At 36.1% G+C, this 22,230-nt stretch overlaps 1 protein-coding gene across 4 annotated transcripts in view; it reads right to left on the reverse strand.

Moving 5' to 3' along the window:
- The window catches only part of LOC121314304 (pituitary adenylate cyclase-activating polypeptide type I receptor-like), a 57,504-nt gene extending 43,473 nt beyond the window's left edge, over window positions 1–14,031 (reverse strand). For all 4 annotated transcript variants that reach the window (XM_041247414.1, XM_041247413.1, XM_041247412.1 and 1 more), the window contains exons 1-2: window positions 13,548–14,031; window positions 1,042–1,201 (exon numbers count right to left, since the gene is read on the reverse strand). In XM_041247414.1, the coding sequence (XP_041103348.1) occupies window positions 1,042–1,083 (42 nt within the window). In that variant the 5' untranslated portion in view covers window positions 1,084–1,201; window positions 13,548–14,031. The remainder of the gene's footprint in view (window positions 1–1,041; window positions 1,202–13,547) is intronic.
- Window positions 14,032–22,230: the final 8,199 nt, after the last annotated feature.

A 22,230-nucleotide genomic window follows, 5' to 3' on the forward strand; every position in this document is an offset into this window, starting at 1 on the left:
AGCTTTTAATCATAAAATGGATACCACACCATTCACAGATCTCAGGGGTGCACTAAGATTTCCTTGTAATTATATAACATAGTTTACTTAATACAGTCATTGAGGGACTGTAATAAAATGCTAATTCATGGTACAAAAAAAAGTTGATTGTTTCTCTGGTACCATTTTTTTAAACACCATCAACATTATAACTGTCATTTGAAAGCTTGTATAAACCATTTGATTAACTAAGAGACAATTTGCTTTGTTTTTAAAATCAATTAGCTATACCATATTAGAAATATCAACATTTGTCAATCACGTGGCATCATTTGTCATTGTCAGAGGCTATCTGACAGATGATTTGTAACCTGAAAATACTCAGGGTTAACCATGCCCTTTGTTTGGTTTGTTTTTTGTTACATGCCCTCCTAATTATTTCAGAAACTTCTCAAAAGACAAACATATACAGTAAACATATTTCTAAACAGATTCAAATATAAATACTGTTATTTATTTTTATTTAAAATGTACTTCCTACTGTCAATATGTTTTCTCTTTTAAAACTAGCTTTCAAAAGGATACATTATAACCCAAATTATAACGGATAACCCCATTTGTCATGATTGCGAATTACTTCCACACATGACAGAAATTTAAACGTGATAAACAAAATAGATATGGATTTTTTCAGTATAATCTCTATCTATTATTACTTTTCACTGGACAGATTAATAATTTAGATTTCTTATAATAATTATAAAGAAAACAGTAGTTCTATTATGTATTTGTGAAATATATTTGCAAGGCTTTCAATAATCATACGGTTTAATTTATTTTTTGTCAATGGTGAATAAAAACAGAATACCCGCAGCTTTTAAGCAGAAAACTTAAAAATGAAATTGCAAAGGGTCCTTAACATACCTCTTCACTGTGTGTGCACAGAAGCAATAATGTCAAGAGAGCTTCTAAAAATGGCTCTATTTTCTTTTCCCTGAAATGCCATTAATTACATTGGATTGATTTTGGAGGCAGATTTAGAGTATGTGCTGTTTTTCTTACCAGGGGAAGAACAAGTAGAAAAAAAGGCTGGAACCCTTTCATGTTGATGGACACGTTGTAACAATCAAGTTTCACCCAAGAGGATTTACTTAGAGTCCTGCAGGTTGGGGAATTGACAGATATAAGAAAGCTGGACTGGTTTCAAATATCATCTCCAGATCTGCAAAAGAAGGACAAAATATATATATATATATATATATATATATATATATATATATATATATATATATATATATATATATATATATATATAATTTTTGTATGTTTTATGTCAAAAACAGTTGTGTATTGTAAAAAAGTATATTAATCGAAACAATATATATAATGTTTGCGTACCGTGGTATATCTATATAGTAATATGAATTTTTTTTTTTTTTTTTTTTTAGCATTTATTGGTAGAAGAAGTGGAAACAGATGTCTTAGTTTTCTGGAATAAAATTGGCAGAGGATACAAAAGAAAATCAATCTCTCTTCTGCAGCAATTACTTGATGCAACACTCTTCAAAATACATGCTGCCTAATTAACCAAATCCAATAGCTTTTTCCACAACCAACCCTGTATAACTGCAGTTTCTTGCTCCGAGCTTCATAATAGGAAAAAATGGATTTCATATACCAAATTCTCCCTCAGCATGAGTCATCCTAGCAGGTTCCAGTACATGAATAAATGGAATGAATCATAAAGGCTCTACTTGTACAATCTCTCCTCAGGTACTGAATCTAATTATTTTTAAACCAGCACTCTGATATTTTATCAAATAATGGGAAACACAACATTTTGGCTCCTGGGAGATATGCTCCACCTTTAAGAAAAATAGAAATACCGGTGCATAAAAACACATGATTATAATCACCAAATCAATATAACAGGACACTTCAACAAAACCATCTTATATTATTTTCCTGTTCTGTCCTGTGTGCCTCCAAAACACACACTAATTTAGGAATGGGAGAACATTGAGTCAACATTATAATTCCCAGCTGATGGCTAAATAAATTCTAGATTAATACATATGTCAACGCCATATTAGCTGTTTAGTTATATCAACCGAATCTGTAGAGCCCATTTATACTTCTTATTACCGTCAGTATTGTGATAATTCTTGATGTTACTTAGTTTATGATCTCTAAATTTAATAAGAAATGACAAATCTCTAGAGAATTTCAGTTAAGGGATTTAAAAGGATACTATCCTTACCGTAGTCTAATATTTCAGTCTATCTGTATCTCGTGTTACATTATTTCATATATTTACTTACAACAAAATCACAGGATTGGAAAATACATCTGTTAAATACTTGAATTAATGTCTTGAGTTCTGTTCTTACAATCAAAGAACAGTTTGTGTGGAGTAAACAATAGTACATGTTAAACAGTAAGTAGCAGGGTTCTGAAAAATATAGGATTATATGTCTCCACGTGTTGCTACAACAGTTTAAATAACGTACCTGTCATTTTCATTTTCAGTGTTAACATCCTGACAACTTTTAACACTTATAACTTTAAAATCTGTTTCAAAGCTCTTTGCAAAATGCCTGCTCTAGTGCACTGTGGTTTGAGATCTGTCCTCGCGGATCGTTATTAATGTGTCACCTGTTTGACAATATGTGCACAAATCCATGCACTAGAGTGGACATTTTGAAAAAGCTTTGAAACCGAATGTTGTCATGATGTCACAACGAAAAGAAAAATCACTGTATTTAAACAGTTGTAGCAACCTGTAAGGATGTGTGACGCTATATTTTTTGGAACCCACTGTTTGCTGTTTAACTGCAGTGTAACAATGTGCAGTTAATGTACTAGATACACCATTTCTATTTCATATTGTTCATTAAAGATTCCATACAAGCATGTTTCTTATATCCATGAATTTATTAATAGTACTGATTCTTCAGTGGCAGTTTGATTTCCATGTTTGGGCATTTTTGGGAGAATACAACATGTGATAGCCTTACATCTACTTTTGTAGCCATGGGCTACTTGGCATTTACATATCAAAAGTAATATTTATTGAAGTTCACAAGATGCAAGATGTTGTTTGAATGTTAAAAAAAAAAAAAAAGTACTCTTGCTAGACACTTCAGTTTAGATTAAATATAAATTTGCATATTTTACCATATCACTGGTCTTTTCATTTAGCAAAAGTGTTTGTATTATGCCTGAGAATCACAAATAGAAATGTGTGGATATTTATACACTTACAGCACTCATACTTCAACTACCAATGCAAACAAAAAATGAAAAATGAGAAAATAAATAACATCAACCAAATTAATCACAGAACTAAAGACTTCACGGGTTACTTACTGTTATAGTTACAAGCATTTAAACACTGCTATTAACGAAGTGCGGCTCATTCCTACAGCTGTTTTTATTTATTTTAAAGTTCTAATAACATACACCATTAGAAAACTGTAAAAGTTACTACAAAGGGAAATTAAGAGGAAGTCATTATCTACATCAGACGTGAGGTTTTCACAAAAACACAGAAGTACGTATTAAGCACAGAGCACATATTCCTTTTAAAGATGATTTACTTTGTTAGCTTCAATAGTTGTTTTGTGGGTTTGCTAAAACTGTCATTGTGCCTTCAGATGTCAAAAATGTGTTAATGAAAGGGAAGCAGTGGGGTTACCAAGAGGAAATGTAACAGTCTGCTTAATGCATTTCTTACATTTTCTTGTAAAACAAATCATCTTGGCTCATCAAGGGTAAGGCAGGTTTGTTTATTTGCATAAGGTTATACATACACAAAAGTGATACGCAGCAACACGTTCATTTTAATCACAGATATTCTGCCATGAAGGGTAAGCTGAAACAGTGACCACCTATCCAACTCTAACTGTGTTTTAGGCAACATACTACCAAAGTTTCCTTCCCTAATTGATAGCAGTGTTTTGTAAATTTTCATGTCCATATATGCAATATTGTCTGTGCAAGTAAGAATAGGTGCTCAGGTTACAAGTAATGGATCTCTCTTAAGTAGATTTAAGGTTAGCAATGCGGATTTAGACCAGCTGATGGTGTAACCTGAAAATGAGCAACAAAAAAAAAAAAAAAATCCTGTCTGATCATAGTGAATTAAGGAGTGAATACATGAGTCAAGTTGATGGACTAAGCACTTGGCACACATTTTATGCCTACATTCAAGAGAGGCAGCGGACGATAGCTAGAACATTCTAAAGGACCTTTCACCTTTTTCAAAAGAAGGGAGATCAACACAGACTTCTGGTCTCTGTGAAGGAGCAGATTTCTAACTAATAGTTAATTGATTTTAAGAGAAGGGGGCCAACCTGTTTCCAAATTAATAACAGTTTTGGTGGTAAACCATCCAATCCCGGGGCACAACCCTTATTCATTGCACAAACAGCCTCCTGCAGCTCCTGTATGTTAGAGGCGTATCCCGAAAGCATTGAGCCAAGAACAAATCAACCTCTTTACGATTAGGGAAAGACAGACACTCCCCTCCATGGCTAACATTCAAAACAGCTGCATGCACAAAGAAACTTCATCCCTTCATCAAAGGCCCTCCTCTTCACGACAGTGACAGCAGAGTAATCCACATAAAACGAGAGCTTTTGCCCCTGTACGATGACTGGAGCAGATTAACGAGTAGCCTGGAGAATCCGCTGTTGATCAGTATAATGACGGCATTGAAATATCGTGGTGCATTGGATCCCGAGGGCCACCTGCATCTACACAATGTGTTCTATTTAACTCCAGAAAGTGGTGGTCTTTGGAGGATTTCAGGATCGGATACTAATGTGGAATTTTCTGCTTCAGTCCCTTCAGAAAGCCCCACCATTCTAACGTTACAACAACGATTTCTGTCCAGAAGATCTGCCATTTTATCTTGCATAGCATCAATACAGGCATTGCATGGATTAATCTTATCTTTCTGTTGGCAAAGATCAGCTCAGTAATATCAGTAAGAGCAGTAATATCCTGTCTGGCCGTTAGCTGTCTCATAGAGGAAGCAATATCAGCAACCTCCTGTTTAAGGGCGCTGAGGATAGTAGCTGTTTCGGTTACATTTTGAATCACAGACCGCAAAGCCTCGTCAATTGCTTCCTGAACTGATCCACGGAAAGTATGTGCAACCTCTGCCAGGTGGGTGTCCCAGTCATCGGGCCCAGTGACTTCTTCATACGCTTTCCCTATGGTGTGGATATTAAGGGAAACAATGGGTTCCTTGCGTGTTGTAGCCATTCTAAATTGGCGAGTAAACAATTTATATATATATAAAATAATCAGAAAATAAAATAAGTAGCTTAAACTGTTCAATTATAAATGACAATTGTGGTAATAGCAGGAGCTCTAACAGCAAGCAGCCATCTCAGTGATAAGGTCACGTGATCTCTTGCGACTGTATATAATTATCTAAGTAAAGCACAATAGTCAGCCAGTCATGTATCTCCTTAATGGTTTAATTTATTTGGTTACTCATTATGGGGTCTAGTTTAATGATCTAAATAGCAATGTATCTAAATACAGTCACCTTTAAAGCCTACATTAATCATTCTGGTGTTTTCCACCAAGGTGATTTATTCACAAACTTTTTTAAGACCATTAAACACAATGGCAGGTTTATCAATTTTAGGGCAGTGGTATTACCATCCACCTCCTCTATTTATATTAATTAAATAGACCACTACTGGGTAGATGCACTAAATTGTTGAGGTTGTTGCAATAGTTGCAAAGCAGTTGCAAACTAGTCGAAAGTCTAAGGTGAAATGTACTAAACACGCACAATGCAGTTAGCGACTTTTTGGGAATGCTTTGTGGCAGCAATTTTTCTTTGCGGTTCAGCCTTAGAATATGTAATTATGGGCGTTCCTGCATAAATTCGCTAACAATAGCAATAACAATAGGCAATATGAACTAGCCTTGAAAACAAATTTCTATGACATTTTTGGTTTCTCCAACATGTTGGGAGCAATAGACTGCTGCTAACTCCTCCAGCTCATTCTGAGCATTTGTATAGGACCATAATCTATTGTGTGGTAATTGTCTAGACTACCAAATAGGCCAAGTTAAAAATAATAGTAATTAAAAAAAAAAAAAAACCCTAAAATCATTTAGTTTCAATTTAAAATAATCTTTTATTTGCATTTATTGTGTGCAATGCAGCAGCACGCTTTATTTTGTGTTACCGGTAGCCTGCAGGCTAAAGTAAAAAGAAAGTGTGCTTCCTTTTCATTTGATTTTACTGCTGTACTAATGTGTATTAATATAGGTACAATGAAGACAGAACAGAATGCAGAGATGACCTTTACATTTAATAAAAACTATGTTATTTTGATTCTTGCACCCTTGCGTGTATAGAGGTTATCCTTTGGGCACCCTCTGCTTCAGCAAACCACAACTCAACTCTCAATATTTATTTGAAACAATGTTGCGTGATACTAGCAATGCTAGAGGTCTCGATAAGATGACACAACAAATATTTAAATGAGTACATTGCGGCTCTTTTCATTAACATAATTTTCTCTTAGTACCTACGAAAAAATGTATACTTTGCAAATTGTCGCAATGAAAATACAAAATGCAGTATGTTTGTAATGCGACTGACCCATCTTAGTACATTTACCCCTACGTAACACTATAACCGCCACGGTCATACTCATACCTAGAACTGCCGCCAGAAGTCATTACGACAGTTACATTTTAAACAACCTCAATATTAAAATGAAAGACAAACTATCGGATACAGCCGAAACACTGTATTTAAATGAATTGTTAAACATATGTGTTTATTTTTTACATTTTTTATCATGTAAAACACTACTTCAAAAATGAAAAACTATAATAAACTAAACATTTCAAAAGAAACTAGTGTGTAAATAGATATATGTATATACAAAACTGTAAAAACAAAAAAACTTTTTTTAAAGTAACATAAAAAAAAAAAAAAAAAAAAAAAACTAAATTCTCATTATATAATGTGCATTTGCTTTCAGGGAAATGGACTTCAAAGTAACACAATCCACACAGATGTAATGTTCCTCAACTTTTCCTGTGCATTTACCACATACTGCTCTTTCACACTGGGCACAGATATTAGAAGTTTTATTTTCATAGCATTTAGCTACCTGGCATTGTTTTACCTTGCATGTTTCACTGGGTGCAGCACTGACTCCAGGTCGGGTTACATTTGACTGCTGCTTTGCAGTTTTCTGATCGAAATGTTTCTACCTAAGCTCTGTGGCTAGCTTCAAGATGAAATCTCTCCTGCTGATATCTTCACCCGGTGCATTCCTTGTACAAAACAAAGGAATTGATGGCTGCCAGGTCCAGTACATTGTATTACAGCAACTGGCCACCAACGAGAACCGGCTTTCACTGAGTACTGACGTGCCATCTGGTCTGTACTCTGTACTTTATGTCATTGTAGAAATCCACAGTCTCTGTTTTTTTTCTTGTCAACAGTCCCGATAGCAACGGACATATGAAGGGAGCTGATAATAATTACATTCTTTCTCAGCTTGCACTTGTAAATGGTTAGCGTAGCACAGTCATTGTGTTTCAAAATTGTACTGGAGTATAGCTGTGGTTGAAAGTTTTGCACAGATGGTGGAAGCTCTCTTCTTGCTTTATTCACTGTTCCAACCAGGCTGTTTTTTTTTCTTCAACTGCCAACTGCAGTGAAGTAAAAACAATTATCAGTGGTATGTTCACTCCACGAATATACAGGATTGCAATAAACGCTTCTAATTCCTCCAACGACATTGCCCAGGAATCATCATTTTGTATCCTATGTGCCTTTGCTATGGTACAGTGTTGAATGTGGTGTAGCATTTGCTTATCAATCAATAAATGAAAAAGCACTGAGAGTGTTATTGATGTTGCGTTTTGGGTACAGCATGGGACCTGAGGTTTCAGTCGAAACATTTTGTGTAGCCTGTTTTCCCACAGTGTGCCACCCTACCCAGTCTCCTGAATGGAGTCGTTGTCCTTGGTACTGCTGCGGGTGAAGTGGTTGGCATGGCTGGCACGCCTGCTGCTGCTGCAGAAGACGATACAGGCAAAGCGTCTGGCACTGCAGAGGATTCTCCGGGACTGCTGCTTCTACCACGACCTCTTCTGTGCCTAGAGGGCCCTTTTTGTGGTTGTGCCACTTCAGTGGTGGAACTGCCTGTTTCACAAATCCAGGATTCATCACTGTCGTGATCATTCACATTCCCTGCATCAGAATCATTTTCGGACAAAGTGGTAGGCATATCAATCACTTCTTGAGTGGTCATGTGTCTTCTTTGAGCCATTTTGAGTTTCGCCTAGTCTCTTGTCAATGTACCAGTGAGAGTAAAATTGTAATGCTATATGACATCAGACTATATATGCTGATTCACGATCCTGCCATTCAAACGCTGTCAGGGTATTTAATACATCTAACTTTCAGACATGCAGAGTAAGTTAAATTTGAAAACCTCAAACAGTCAAAATGACTGCCGTGGCGGTATTACTGTTAAACTAATTTTATGTACCCATTTTATGATAATTAAAGCATCATGAACAGATGGTGCACATTATTTCCAGAAGTAGTGTTAATCCTCTAAGGGCCTGGGATCATATTAACATTATCATGTGAACACGATACAAAAACACACTTCATTTTGATGACTTTCAGGGCCACCACACTTTACAGTACAGGCTTGAAACACATGTCATTGGATAGGGGAGGGACTGATGTTCACTTTCTGGTAGTTTTTTTTTTCTTCGTTTGATGTCACTGAGAGGAACATTTAGTATTTAGGCGTTCATCCTTCAGACTGACGCCTCCAAAGTTGGTCTGGGGGCTGTCCTCTCACAAGAAGTAGATAGAGTAGAACATCTCATTTTATTGGACGTTCATTATTCCTCGTTATGGACTATGCATTTCTTAAGTGGTTAACTACAATGAGGTTTTATTTTGAAAACCTTTATGTTTGAGACTGTAAGTCCACTATTAATCTCTGATACCACTGCTGGTATAGTTTTGATAATTAAAAATGAGCCTGTTATTTATAAATACACTCTCTTTCTGGAAAATCTATTATTACTGCACCATTCACATCCTGACATACTTTAAGATATATTTAAGATTTGTTCATATTTGATTATCATTAATATACGTATAGTGCCTATTAGCCCTCTCACATGTGATGTATTATTATAAATGGGTCATGATTCAGCAGTTCAACACTGTAGGTAAGTCAATGCATTCATTCCCCTTCTGTCCTACTTTATGATTCTCAAGTGGAGCTTTTAAATCAGCCCATCCATATCTATCATTTCTATCAACTAAAATACAAATTTAGAAGTAGATAATGTTTTTATTTTTTTGTAATATGTAGCTAATGATTTTTATAAATTACTTTCACTGAAGTTCAAGATTTGGAGACAAAAACATTTCAATAAAATTTGATTTAATCAACTAAACATCGTAAAATTTTAACAAACCAATTCATAACATCACAAATTCTCTATTTTGTGTATCTTTGGTATGTTTTTTTTAAATGAATATTTAAAATAATAAAAAAAATAGTAAAAGCAAATATTAAATTTCCTCCAGATACATCAATATCTTTCACAGGACTAATGTTGATTCAGTGTGAATTTGTAAAAGCTGTCCAGTACTTTCATAGTGTGAGAAATGAGAACTAAAGCAGAGCTGCTCAGATGATACATTAAGAATTTAAACTCCTTGCAGGGCTATCAAAAAGCATATGTTTCAAAATGAATGTATTGTCACCAAGGAGATCCATCAACTAAGAAACCTTGTTGTACTCTGTGTAGTATGGGCTGGTAAATATTCCAGAAATTAATTAAAACATAGTATGGGTCCTATATATTTTCATTTAATGGTACTCTTTAAAGACCCTGTAAACAAGAGTTCTTTTTTTGTTATTAAGACATGACAAGACACTTGCAATATGTATAATAATATAGTTTAGCCTTTCTTAGAATTAATATTTGATTTAATAACCACATGACAGTGTTATTAACTGAATTAGCCAGCCACCTCAACCAGACTCTATTCCTCAACATCATGAGAAATATTGGTGGCTTATACTGCAAACTACACAGGGCCTTTTTATTGCTGTCATTAAAAAAAGTTGTAATGAACACAATAAAGTTCCAAAACATTACTGCAAAAGTTTAATATCAAAGTTGAACTGCCTTGTTTTAGCACGTTATACTCTTATTGAGATTTCTTGTAACCATTGTGCGGTTCAAGGGGCTTCCAGTTTTTAATTGGCTTGCTATTTAAAGCCCCCTTTCTTCTTCGTTTGCACATCTGCCCCATCGTATCTCCCCATCATGACCTTTGTGACTGTATCTACATCTGGAGGGCAGGTGAATCTAGCCCACCCCACCTTGAAGGGCATCTCTCAGCAAGGTGGAGCAGGACTCTGCCATCACCAATACAAACCACTTAAGTACAAAACCGCTCAAGCACAATACTGATATTGCTCCTGCACAGTGAATCAACCTCTGAAAATAATGTATTTTCAATTTATTGTTAGACCAACAATAACAATTAAAAAAATAAAATTGTAAAAGATCAATGCAATAACAAACAGAAACATCACAGTGGTTTTGTTATATTGCCTTTGTCGTGTTCATTCTACATGTTTTTACACTATATTATGTATACACATATTGCAATTTAATATTGTGTATATATTTCTAGTATTCCCACAATGCTATCAACGTTATTCCCAGTGTTTTTTGTTTTTTTCCCCAGCAGGTGATTTATTGACCCTCATATCACTAAAATGTATGCTATCTGCTAGTGATAAGACCAGCAGCTATTTAGATCATTATAATTAATTATCTAAATTTTAGAAAATCTAAATGATCATTCCTCTTTCATTTTAGGGCCCTCCATGGTGCGTTTTACAGTTTTAGGAGGCAGCAATTAATACACTTGTTCTGTTAAATGATGCAAACCTAGAGAGAGTCTTACTTGTAAAGATTTCAAAATAAGCAGTATTTAGATCAGCCACTGTCTAAATCATTAAGCTGGGGTCCAAGCAAAATAAAAAAAAAAAATGTTTATTAACACTGGTTAATAAGTATGTGCCTTTGTTTATGTTGTTTTTTATTCTATAATTCTTTTAGGTAATAAAAGGGACTGGGTATCATGTAGCATCATTATTTACCAAATTATGTATTTTTTTTGTCCTAACTACTAGATGAGAGAATGCAAATATGTTGTCCAGTTGCCTAGGACAACCATCAAAGCCTGAAGTGCAAGTACACATCACCCAAGGCACAAACATAATAACGAATGGATTAAAGACCTGGTTCACCATATCCTAGTTTAACAGGACAGACTATGATAAATAGTCACCCGTATTTTAAACAATGCATCTCTTGGTCATATAAAGTCAAAATGAATTAGTTTCCAACCTTACTGGTCCCAAAAGCCCTATGCTTCAGTATATTTTCTTTGTTTTAGGTAAAATAACAAAATATACTCCTAAATTCCTCTTTAATGGAAGTATAATGATTGTCTTGTTTGATTATAATATATATATATATATTATTCATATATATATCCTATATATATATATATATATATATATATATATATATATATAATAAATCATGCAGTATCTACCCAATTCGTGCAATCCAATTTCCCAGAGGAAAGCTATTCCAAGTGAAAAAGCTAAAACCTCCTTGTGTACATCACCCTAAATAAGAATGCAATTATATCCCATTCAAAATAGTGATTTCTGGATTCATTTCAAATTACCAGTCCTTTGTGAATTTCTTCACAAAATCTATTGTTTTAATATCTTTAATAGGAGGCTGTGTGGTCCAGTGGTTAAAAAAACTGGCTTGTAACCAGGAGGTACCCAGTTCAAATCCCAGCTCAGCCTCTGACTCATTGTGTGACACTAAGCAAGTCACTTAACCTCCTTGTGCACCATCTTTTGGGTGAGCCATTCTTGTAAGTGACTGTAGCTGATGCATAGTTCACACACCCTAGTCTCATATCTTGTAAAACACTTTGTGATGGTGGTCCACTATGAAAAGTGCTGTATAAAAATAAAGATGATTATTATTAAATATTGTAATATCTTGAGACAGAACAAATCAGATCATGTTAACTTAATGCTTTTGGGTATGTTGTTAACTTTGTACACTGCAGCCATAGCTATTTGTTCAAATGTAATGTTTCAAAGGCAGTAACTGTCGTTGTTTTTATTTCTTGTTGTTGTTTGAATTAGCTTTAATCCATAGAAGCTTTTTAAAAAGTAACAAATTTAAAAAAAAAACTGACTTTTTATATATGCTAATTATGCTTTAAAAATAATGTGAATGGTTTATTTAACATAACGTGCAGAAATCATGTGGTATGTTCTTTCAAAATATTGATTTTAAAGAGAGAGAGAGAGAGAGAGAGAGAGAGAGAGAGAGAGAGAGAGAGAGAGAGAGAGAGAGAGAGAGAGAAGGGGGGGGGGGGGCTACAATACAGTTACTGTCAAAATACCAAAAAAAAAAAAAAAAAAAAAAAAAAAAAAAAAAAAAAACACGCTTCAAGCATCTGCATTCATCGGGTCAGCATCTTTTAAAAGATTACAGATCACTGTTTAATCTTGTATTCAATTAGAACAACGTGTTTAAATGTTGTGAATTTCCAAATCAATTTCGATGATGTACTGTATTCAGTGAAAAGAGAAAATATGTAAGGCTGCTTATAATACTACTAATCGTGTTAACCGTCCTGAAGATTCGTGAATAACTGCAACCACTTACTACGAGATGCACACAGAATATTTTACCCAATCATCATCACCATCATCATCATAATAATAATAATAATAATAATAATAATAATAATAATAATAATAATAATAATAATAATTAATACCACAAGCATAACATTTTAAAGAATATGTATTTATTTTCTTATATAGCTATACTCCACATATAGGAAACTACTGGAATATGAGATTAAGCCACCCGCAATTAATGACTCTAGACTCACTGGTTCAGCAAGCGTAAACCACTATGCAGAATGAATTGATAACCTGTACACTATACAATACCACAATGTTTCATATATCACTTCGTATTATTTACTCGTGTACTTGTATGACCAATTTATATTCTATACCACGTATACCAATGTTATTACTGAAATAATATTGATTCATATATATATATATATATATATATATATATATATATATATATATATATATATATATATATATATATATATACACACACACACACACACACACACAGACACACAGTCACACCACAAACACACTTCGTTTAACTTGAGTTGTCATATGCCAGTCCCGTCAAACATGCAAGCCCTATACTGAGCTCCAGCTGTAAAAATCCAGATCTGCACTAAGAAAGTCATTGCTTCGTAAACACTATTGCACATGAAAACAAATTAATCAAAAAACAAGTTGTATTCACAAAACTGTATTTAAAATAAGTAAACTACACACATTGCTTTATAGTGTTTAAATAGCAAGAGATAAGTACAATCTTACCGTTGCAGCAGTAATCTTTCACAGAATGACATTTGTTAAACACCTCCCAGCTTCGAATTCAATACATTCATATATAACCAGGTCCTAGTTAAACAAAATACCACCGCATGACTGTCGGGGTATTTTCCAGATACAGGAATACGTGGGAGGTTTGGTTCTTTAAAATCTCTTCAAGCTGCTTTATGTTCGCTCGAACTTTCATGATTGCAAATGCAATTATCTTTTACAGAATCCACTTGGTTAACCTTATCGCTTTGGGACAATGAATGTTGCCCTGAAAGATGCTATGCAGCCAAAATTGCTCTCTGGCGGGATGATTTAGTCAAACAAACAAACAAAAAAAAAAAAAAACCCTGCTTTTCAATGCCGATTATAAAACGAAGCAATAACCATGTAGTTTGTGATATTTACTGACCAAGACAGTCTGGTTAAAAAATAAAAATAAATACCCCCCCCCCATCATCCCCAGAAAATACACTATACAAAGCTAGCAGTCCTGCACACGGTGCACGCCTCCGAAACAGATGTTCATAGGCAGTAGCCAACCAAATCCAGCTCCATTGCTTAATTCAATATTGAAAATGTGGTGTAGGCGGGAGTAGGCAGATGCATTGCTTTACCAATGAAGGATTTGGGTGGTAGTATTTAGAAGCGGTGTTGTGCTAATAGCTTCACAATGGCATTGTTTCATTGGCTGCATAATACATTCTAGTGCATTGTCAGCGAGAAACTATAAAGCCGACCTCGAGGAACTGTGACATATGATATTGTTGGACCAGCTTTATTCTATTCTGTTTTGAAGATTATGGTTAGATGTCACCCTTCTTCTAAGGAAAATAAGTTACCTTTGCTCGTTGCGTGAAGATCCAGATTGTTGTGTATGCAATGCAGTCGCCCCTCTTGTCTCTGCCTTTGACTTTTTAAATCCAATACATGCCACTGAACAATGCATTGTGAGGGCAAAACAAAATCAAAGGGCGATACACTCACTTATGTAAAAAAAAAAAAAAAAAAAAGGATTAAAGGAAAAAAAAAAAACACGTCGTGGAGCATATTGTTCTGTACCAGCTTTTCGCATTTTCTATGTTATGTTCCTGATATGAACACTCCCTTCTTATAAAGGTCCCTATCTTTTTTGCTGTTTCTTTCAGTCATCCTGTCACTGGTTGTTGTTCAAATTACATAGACATTGTGGTTTATTTTACACCAAATGTACAGAACACAGCTTTACTCCATCAAACAACTCACTGGCACAATGCATACAAATGTATGTATTTCAAGACTGCTAGCTTTCTTTTAAAACAGTTGTATTGGAGATAATCAAATATTCATTAACTAAAATTAATCAAATCTGACTGATGACCCATTTTGGATCACGTTCAGTAAGCAGGCATCATTTCAGGACCCTGGACAGCACTCTTTGGGCTCGCGTATAGCCTTGTCACGTGTTGTTTTAAATAAGTAGGGACAAAATATATTGTAATTCAACATTATAGTTCCAGAACTTTACCAGCAAGGTGTATAGTTACCAAGCCTTCAAGCTTTAAAAACCACAACCTTATTTAGCAGTGAGATTAGCACTTTCAAGTGGCAAGTCTTGAAATGGTCATAGAACTGAAATAAAACACTCAGGGTCTAGTGTAGATAATTAACATTTGGCAGCTTTGAGTTAAATCTAGGATGATAATTAAATATAGGTTAAAGCACGTTTCTAATACAATGGTATTGTATGTCTACTTGTGATCCTACCATATGTCTTTCCCAAAATAAATTTTAAATGGAATGACATAGCTTGAATAACTAACATAGACATGACAACTTACAAAATAATTGCTGTCTTGTGAGGTCAGAGGTTCATTCAGTTATCCTGAATTTTGTGAAATAGGAGATTGTTGAAGTTTCATAATAATCCTATGAAACTTGAAAAAAACTGTGGACCTTTTTTCATATTCTTATAAAGGACATTCTTTTTAAAAAATGAATTCTTCACCACTACATTGCTATCCTAAACCTTGTGGGTATCCACTGGTAGAGTGAGAAAGAGAAAGACAGAATGTGGTTGATGATGCCAGCACAGGTGCCCAGGGTTTATTTATTTGTAACAATACATTACATAAATGCAATTGCAGGATCGAGTGGAATATCGTGCGCCGCCACCATCGTCGGTCCATTCGTAAGTCACACTTCATACATTTTGTCTGCATCCGGAGAACCAATGATCTAATTGTTTTGAAACCCATTAACATTATTTAGCATATGTTTTTGAGAATATCAAATTCTGTTAACACTGGAGATAATTATACAATATTGCAATGAATTATCTAAGTGAATCTCACCAAACTTAATGGGATCCATTGTTTACCTAAAAACGCTTTGATACTTGCTCTACAAATACCCATTCTTTACAACAAAATCTAGTTAGAAAAAAAAAATATCACAGATTTCTAAGAATCTTGCCCTTGTAGTCATAGACAGAACCAGACTTACAGCAAGGGTACCAGGATGCAGAATTTTATCTGTAGTGTTGCATCTGAAATATTAGGAAAATCGGAAATAGGAAATCCTGCATAAAACAAGTGGAAAAAAAAATTAGGCAATAAAAGTGGTACCAAAAACAAATAAAGTAAAATAATTATTGTAAATAAAGCAAATTTCGGGTTTTGGATAATTAAGTTATTGGTTAGCAATCTTTAAGTGGATGATAAATTGATATCACCAGAACCAACCAGGAATTACTTTGCATGTGCCTTTGAAAATGGGGTAAGGGTTCTTCCAGTACAAGCTATAGGGTATCACCAATTCATTAAGTAAGGGATAAATAATGTTTTGAATCAATACAAATATTTCACTGTGGATTATATTCTTACCGATTCAACACTTTGGGTTGTTTATGCCACTTAAAACATTTCTTCCTAATTGATACTCGTTTGATTACAAGACTCAATTGACTGGATTTGGTTTTTGCTCTTTTGTTATGCTTAGCTCAAACAGTTCAAATGTTTATCTCATATTGTGGGAATGTTGCCATGAGTTCCTTTGAGTTTGAGTTTGAAATCCCATTTACACAGACACAATTGTCTGTTGTAAGTAAAGATAGTAGTGATGACTTTGATTTAGAACATGAAAGTGATATTAGAAAAATAAATGCAAAAAACAAACAAATGTGAACCAGGAACAGAGAGTAAAGTTCTTGATAATTTTGCCAAACCTAAAACAGATCAAAACCTACTGTAAATATCATTGCCAGCAATCAGCTTTCAACATGTAAGTGGGCTGTAAGCTTGTCTGAACAATAGTTAAAGCCAGGAAAGACATGCAACAGCTAAGTTTAAATCTAATGTTCGTGTAATTGATGGAAATTTATCAAGTGACAGTGAAATTGTTGTTGTTACTGAATCTGTCCAGAAGATATGTGAAATAAATATATGTGGAAATGATGGTAACACTGTAGAAGAGAGATCCATGGGACCCAGAATAATATGCACTTTTACCTTGAAATGTAAGGTTGGCATTAAAAAATGTGGATGAAAAAAAAGAAATGTAGTTCTTGCTGTTTAAATCTTCCAACTAAAAGCCACACTGACACTTTTAGTTAGAAGATTCACAGAATTAATCCATCAAAGGAACAAAGGGTGATGTCAAAGAAATGTTTTATAGAAGACCATAATATGCATCCTCCTAGCTGAGTTGCAAAAGAAAATGGAGCTGCAAAGCAATCTACCCCTAGAAACAGCAATGATGATGGTTGTAGTCAAGATGATTTGGTCTGGTGGTTTATACACCATTGCACATCTTAATGAAGTACTGAACATTCACAGATGAACAGTGGACAAGTGAATGTTATCTTTGACCTGTAAAAATGGCTCTTGCTTAAAAGGCCCACACATAATGAATACAAATGCTCTGTGCCAAAACCAATGGCCCACAGACACCATGAGTTAAATCTTGTGGAAACTATAAAGCTGTATTTAAAAAAAGACCAGTGTCACAAGGCTGCAATGAGCTTGAAAGCCAATCAAGTGCTTCTTGAAGGGAAATTTTCAGCTGTCTGTCTTATGAAACTGATGAGCACCTTTACTGCAGCAAAGTAGAGTGCTCAAGAGCTGTGCTCTTTTAATCTTGGCAGTGATGTGTCTGTCCACTTTAGAACTGCTCTTAACTTTAAGTTGTGGTTTGAGACATGCACTACATTCAGAACACAATGTCTTTCCATTAAGTAACAGTTTTCTCTAGTTGCAAGCCAATAGGGTTCAGAGGGCCAAAAGTATTACAGTGGAAAGAGAAAACTACTATGTAAACATAATTTCTTAAGGGAATCTTTCTGCTGGGAGACACCCCTGAGCCAAAAATGTGGTTTAATCAATACAGACATTAATATATTTATGCCTAAACTAAAAAAAAAAAAAAAAAAAAAAAATAAGCAGGTTCTTAACTTGAACTGTGGAGCTGTGACAGAGACAGAATGATTCTTGGTGATAAATCTCTCTCCCGACCTGTGAAGATACTGTGTAAAGGGAACAGACTGCCCTGGACTGGATGGTCAGACAATTCATTCCTAGGGTTAGAAGGAAGTCGGTCACCTAGAAAGGGGGTGGAGATACAATACACTAAATTATCGAACTGGAAGGGAAATGACGTGGTAGCCATGGATTGGAGGAGCGGTTGCGCAAGTTATCCAAGGGGTCATGACTGAAGGAACAAAAGGGGGTGTAGCAAAGTGATCTGTTCCTTTGTATGGTTAGAGCTGAACTGGAATGAGACTGTGTATTGTAATCATGAGTCTTTTGTTGGGTCTAAAGAACCACTTGTTTGTTGTTATTAGATGGCTGAACATGATCTGGAGCCATCGCTAAAGGCTAGCACTTCACTAAACATCGTTTCACGAATAACTGTATTTACACCGCAAGCACTTCAGCACACACTGTGGACTTGTGTTTGTGTTACATATGGGTGTTTAGGAATGGGACTATTATTATTATGGGACCAACCTGTGGATTAACAACAGAGCAATACACATCACTGTATTACCTGTTCTCACTGTTATTTAGAATTTGTTATCATAATTTAAGTAAGTAAAATGCATGTGCTGTGAACGATCTGTTCAGTTTTTAATGTAGTTGCCAACTAGCAGAATCAGAGGGGACATTGAGGCAGAAGTTAAGAGTGAATTGGCAGTTTATTATTCTGTTTTCTGACAAAATGACACAATTTCTGTATGTACCTAATGCATATTGGCTGCATTTACAACACAAACAGAGCTATGATTGTAGTGTTATTATTCCTGAAAAAAAATGCTTTTGACACTCTCCTTTTTATTATTGCATGGTGTGACAGAGAAAGAATGAATCTTGGTTATAAATCTTCCTCCCGACCTGTGAGGGCGCTGTGTAAAGGGAACAGTGTGCCCCGGACTAGATGGTTTGACAATTCATTCCAGGGAAAGGTGGAAGTCGGCCATTTAGAAAGGGGGCAGAGTCACAGTGCATCAAGTCATCACCCCAGACTGAAGGTGATGTGGCAATCGTGGATTGAAGGAAAAGCGATTGCATTTGCTAACCAGGGGGGCGAGGCTAAGGGTGCAAAAAGGGGATGTAATGAAGAAAACTGTTCCTTTGCTATGGTTACGAACGGCGTGCAGAGTAACCGTAAATAAACTGCGAGTGTTTTTGTGTTTGTCTGTTTTCACTAACTGTTTGCACTTTGTACTCGTTAGTCAGCTAACACCCGAGAGCTGTCACTATAAAGCCAACACCAAACCCAGATTACAACACTGCACGTGTCACAATAACTATGTAGTTATGGCACTGGAGAACTAGGAAAAGGATGCAGATCCGTGCCTGTATATAGTGTACGTTATTATTTTTTCGGGACCGAGCTTTGTATTATTTTGCTGTGCAACTACACATTGCTGTGTAGTTGCCAGTTTATTATTGAAGGGTACCAGACTGTATAAAAAGAAAATAAAGAACTGTTTTGACCATGAACACTGTTTGTTGCCGTTGTTTGAGCACTGTATCCTCACTACACCTGCACACTGGAAGCCACTTTGCCACACATTGGTTTACTCAAGTGCCATACCAGTGGGGTGTCTTTTTATGATAATTTAGAAGGGGCTATGCTAATATCACACATCATAAGGATGTACCATCAGTTAAACGCCCATTGCATTAAAAAGGGTGTTTATGCAAATGTGTAAGATTGATGTGTAAGAGTGATATTACAGAATCATTCCAATTTTACTTACCTAATCGTAGTTATTCGGATTCATAATAAATGTAACTGGAGGGCCATTTCTGCTTTTTTATCTTAGAAAAATGTACCATTAAGATTCCCTAACATCACTAAATAAATATGTTAATGTGCTGTGCTAATGTTCTGTGATTAGGCTAACACTACTAATTCCATTGGAGTTTATTTTTTTAACTGTGTTCTATTTATGTGTTTCATGCTGTTACCCTTCTTCAGCAATGCCATATCAATCAATCAATCAATCTTTATTTTATATAGCACCTTTCATAGTGGAACACCATCTCAAAGCACTTTACAAGATGCGATAAATACAAGAAAATCCATAATACTTAAAATACAGAGAAATGCATAATACACAGTAAAAAAAAAAGCATAATGCACTAATAGCTTATCAATAGCTTCACTGTAAAATGAATTTCAGGTTAAAACAAAAAAACCAAACAAAATATGTCTGTGTGGCAGACCCCATTCAACCAGGGCTGGATTATGACTTTTATAACGCACACAAAGGACTCTTTACATCGTGCACCAGCTACAATCAAATCATATCTGTCAGGAATACAATACCAATTTTGCTTGATGTCCATTACCTCCCCAACTCTCATATCAATACCAGCTGTCAGTCTCCTCCTTCAGAGCTGGACTTCCCCCTCAATTCTATATTCCTAATTTATTCAGAATTGGGGCAGCCACATCAGCAGCAAGAGCAAAGATTAACCAGCATCTAATTCAAAATATGGGGTGCTGGACCTCATCAGCAGTTGAATCATACATGTGTTCTTCCCTATCGGAGGTATCTTCTGCACAACAGTCTATTGCTAGCATGTCGAATGGGGACAACCCTTCCCTGAACGGAGGGTCTTCACATAGACAGTAGGCAGCCAGTTACTAACCTTCTTCTTCTTTTGTTTGTATGCACTCGTAGGAATCTTTAGCGGGGAGCCTGGGGTCCATCCTTTTGGAGTGTTAGTGAGTCGCACTTCCCCGACCTTTGTATAAGCTACACTTCTTTTACCTACAGGAAGGGGTTCTCTCAGTGAGTCAGAGGGGACCCCCGGACAAACCCAACCTTTTAGCATCCATGCACTATCGCTTCAATCGCAATCCGAGGATCTAAGCTTATTCTAGCTAACCTCGCAGAAGGAGCTTTCCTTTGTACCACGGGACAAGCTTCTCGTTTCAGGTTCTCTGGGGGTGCCTTTTCGCCCCAGCTTCAGAAGTCTATAATTCACCTCATTGAGGGCAGCTTTCAACAAGGCAGAGTTCCACTTTCTTTCTTCCTTTCAGGTTCTCAAACTTCTATTTTATGTGCAAGAGATCTCCACTTTGTGTCTGGTCCTCCAAACGGCAGGGACTGGTTGTTGAAGGGAAGGGTGGTGGGTAATTCACTGACACACGAGACAGAACAGTGTATTATGTGTGCCAGTTTTTTTTTTAGGACAGTTCTTATTTTTCACCAGCAGAGAGCACTGTTGTCCGTGGGCTGCCTATCAACGATGATAGACAGCACCACGGAAATACCAAAGTTGGTAAATGAATTCACAGCAGGCGCACTCGCAGGTGCTCAAAGAAATAATAATGAAAACAGAAGGTGAAAAGAACAAGGAAAAATAACACAATAATAAAACTACAAATAAAAGGTGCTGCACTCGGCAGCGCTATCCCAGTCTCCGCTACCCGCACGACCCGGATCACGACCTACTCTGGTGGCTCCCTGCCTGCTCTAAACAATACTTCGGGGTCTGCCCAAGGGTTCCCCGCTGTCACTCTCTGCCTTGTTCATTGCCGTGTTTCTTCCAGCTGGTTTCTCGGTCCTCGACCAGTGCTTCCGTACACACAGAGTATCTAAGAGGGCAGACCTGAGGAAACAGCAGAGCATTTTTTTATAGGGCTAGCAATCTCCCAAGACTCGCCTCTCAGCCATTCAGAGAGGGGGAAAGTCCACACACCCACTTTCCCACCTCCCCCCGTGTCACTGCCATGATTCACAGGTGGTTGTTGGACAACTGCCGCACTCTTCCTGCAGTACTGTGAACACGCCAGCAGAGTCAGCACAGATCTCCCCTGCTACAGACTACAGCCTTGTAATAAGCTGCATCACAATGCAGCCCTCTCATAATCTGCAGCGGTGACCTCACCACGATGTGGACCTTGTCCTACCAAGGGCTTGGTCCTAACGGTGGGCAGCTCTCCAAGAAGTCAGGCAACATCTCTACAGGTAACCTGGCTCCCACCCTGTGAACCGTTTCTTAACATGAGATTTGCAACTGGATTACAGAAGATAAGGAAGTGCATTTCTGTCTAAATAAGATGATTTATCTTCAATTTGTCCCTTTAATTTGACCCATGGAAATATTTTATCCTACTCCCTCTAGATTTTCCATGCTTGGAAAGTGCATTTCAAAAATCTGGAAAAGTATAGTATGGTGACAGT

This window comes from Polyodon spathula, chromosome 4, assembly GCF_017654505.1.
Source record: "Polyodon spathula isolate WHYD16114869_AA chromosome 4, ASM1765450v1, whole genome shotgun sequence".
NCBI classification, from domain to species: Eukaryota; Metazoa; Chordata; class Actinopteri; order Acipenseriformes; family Polyodontidae; genus Polyodon; species Polyodon spathula.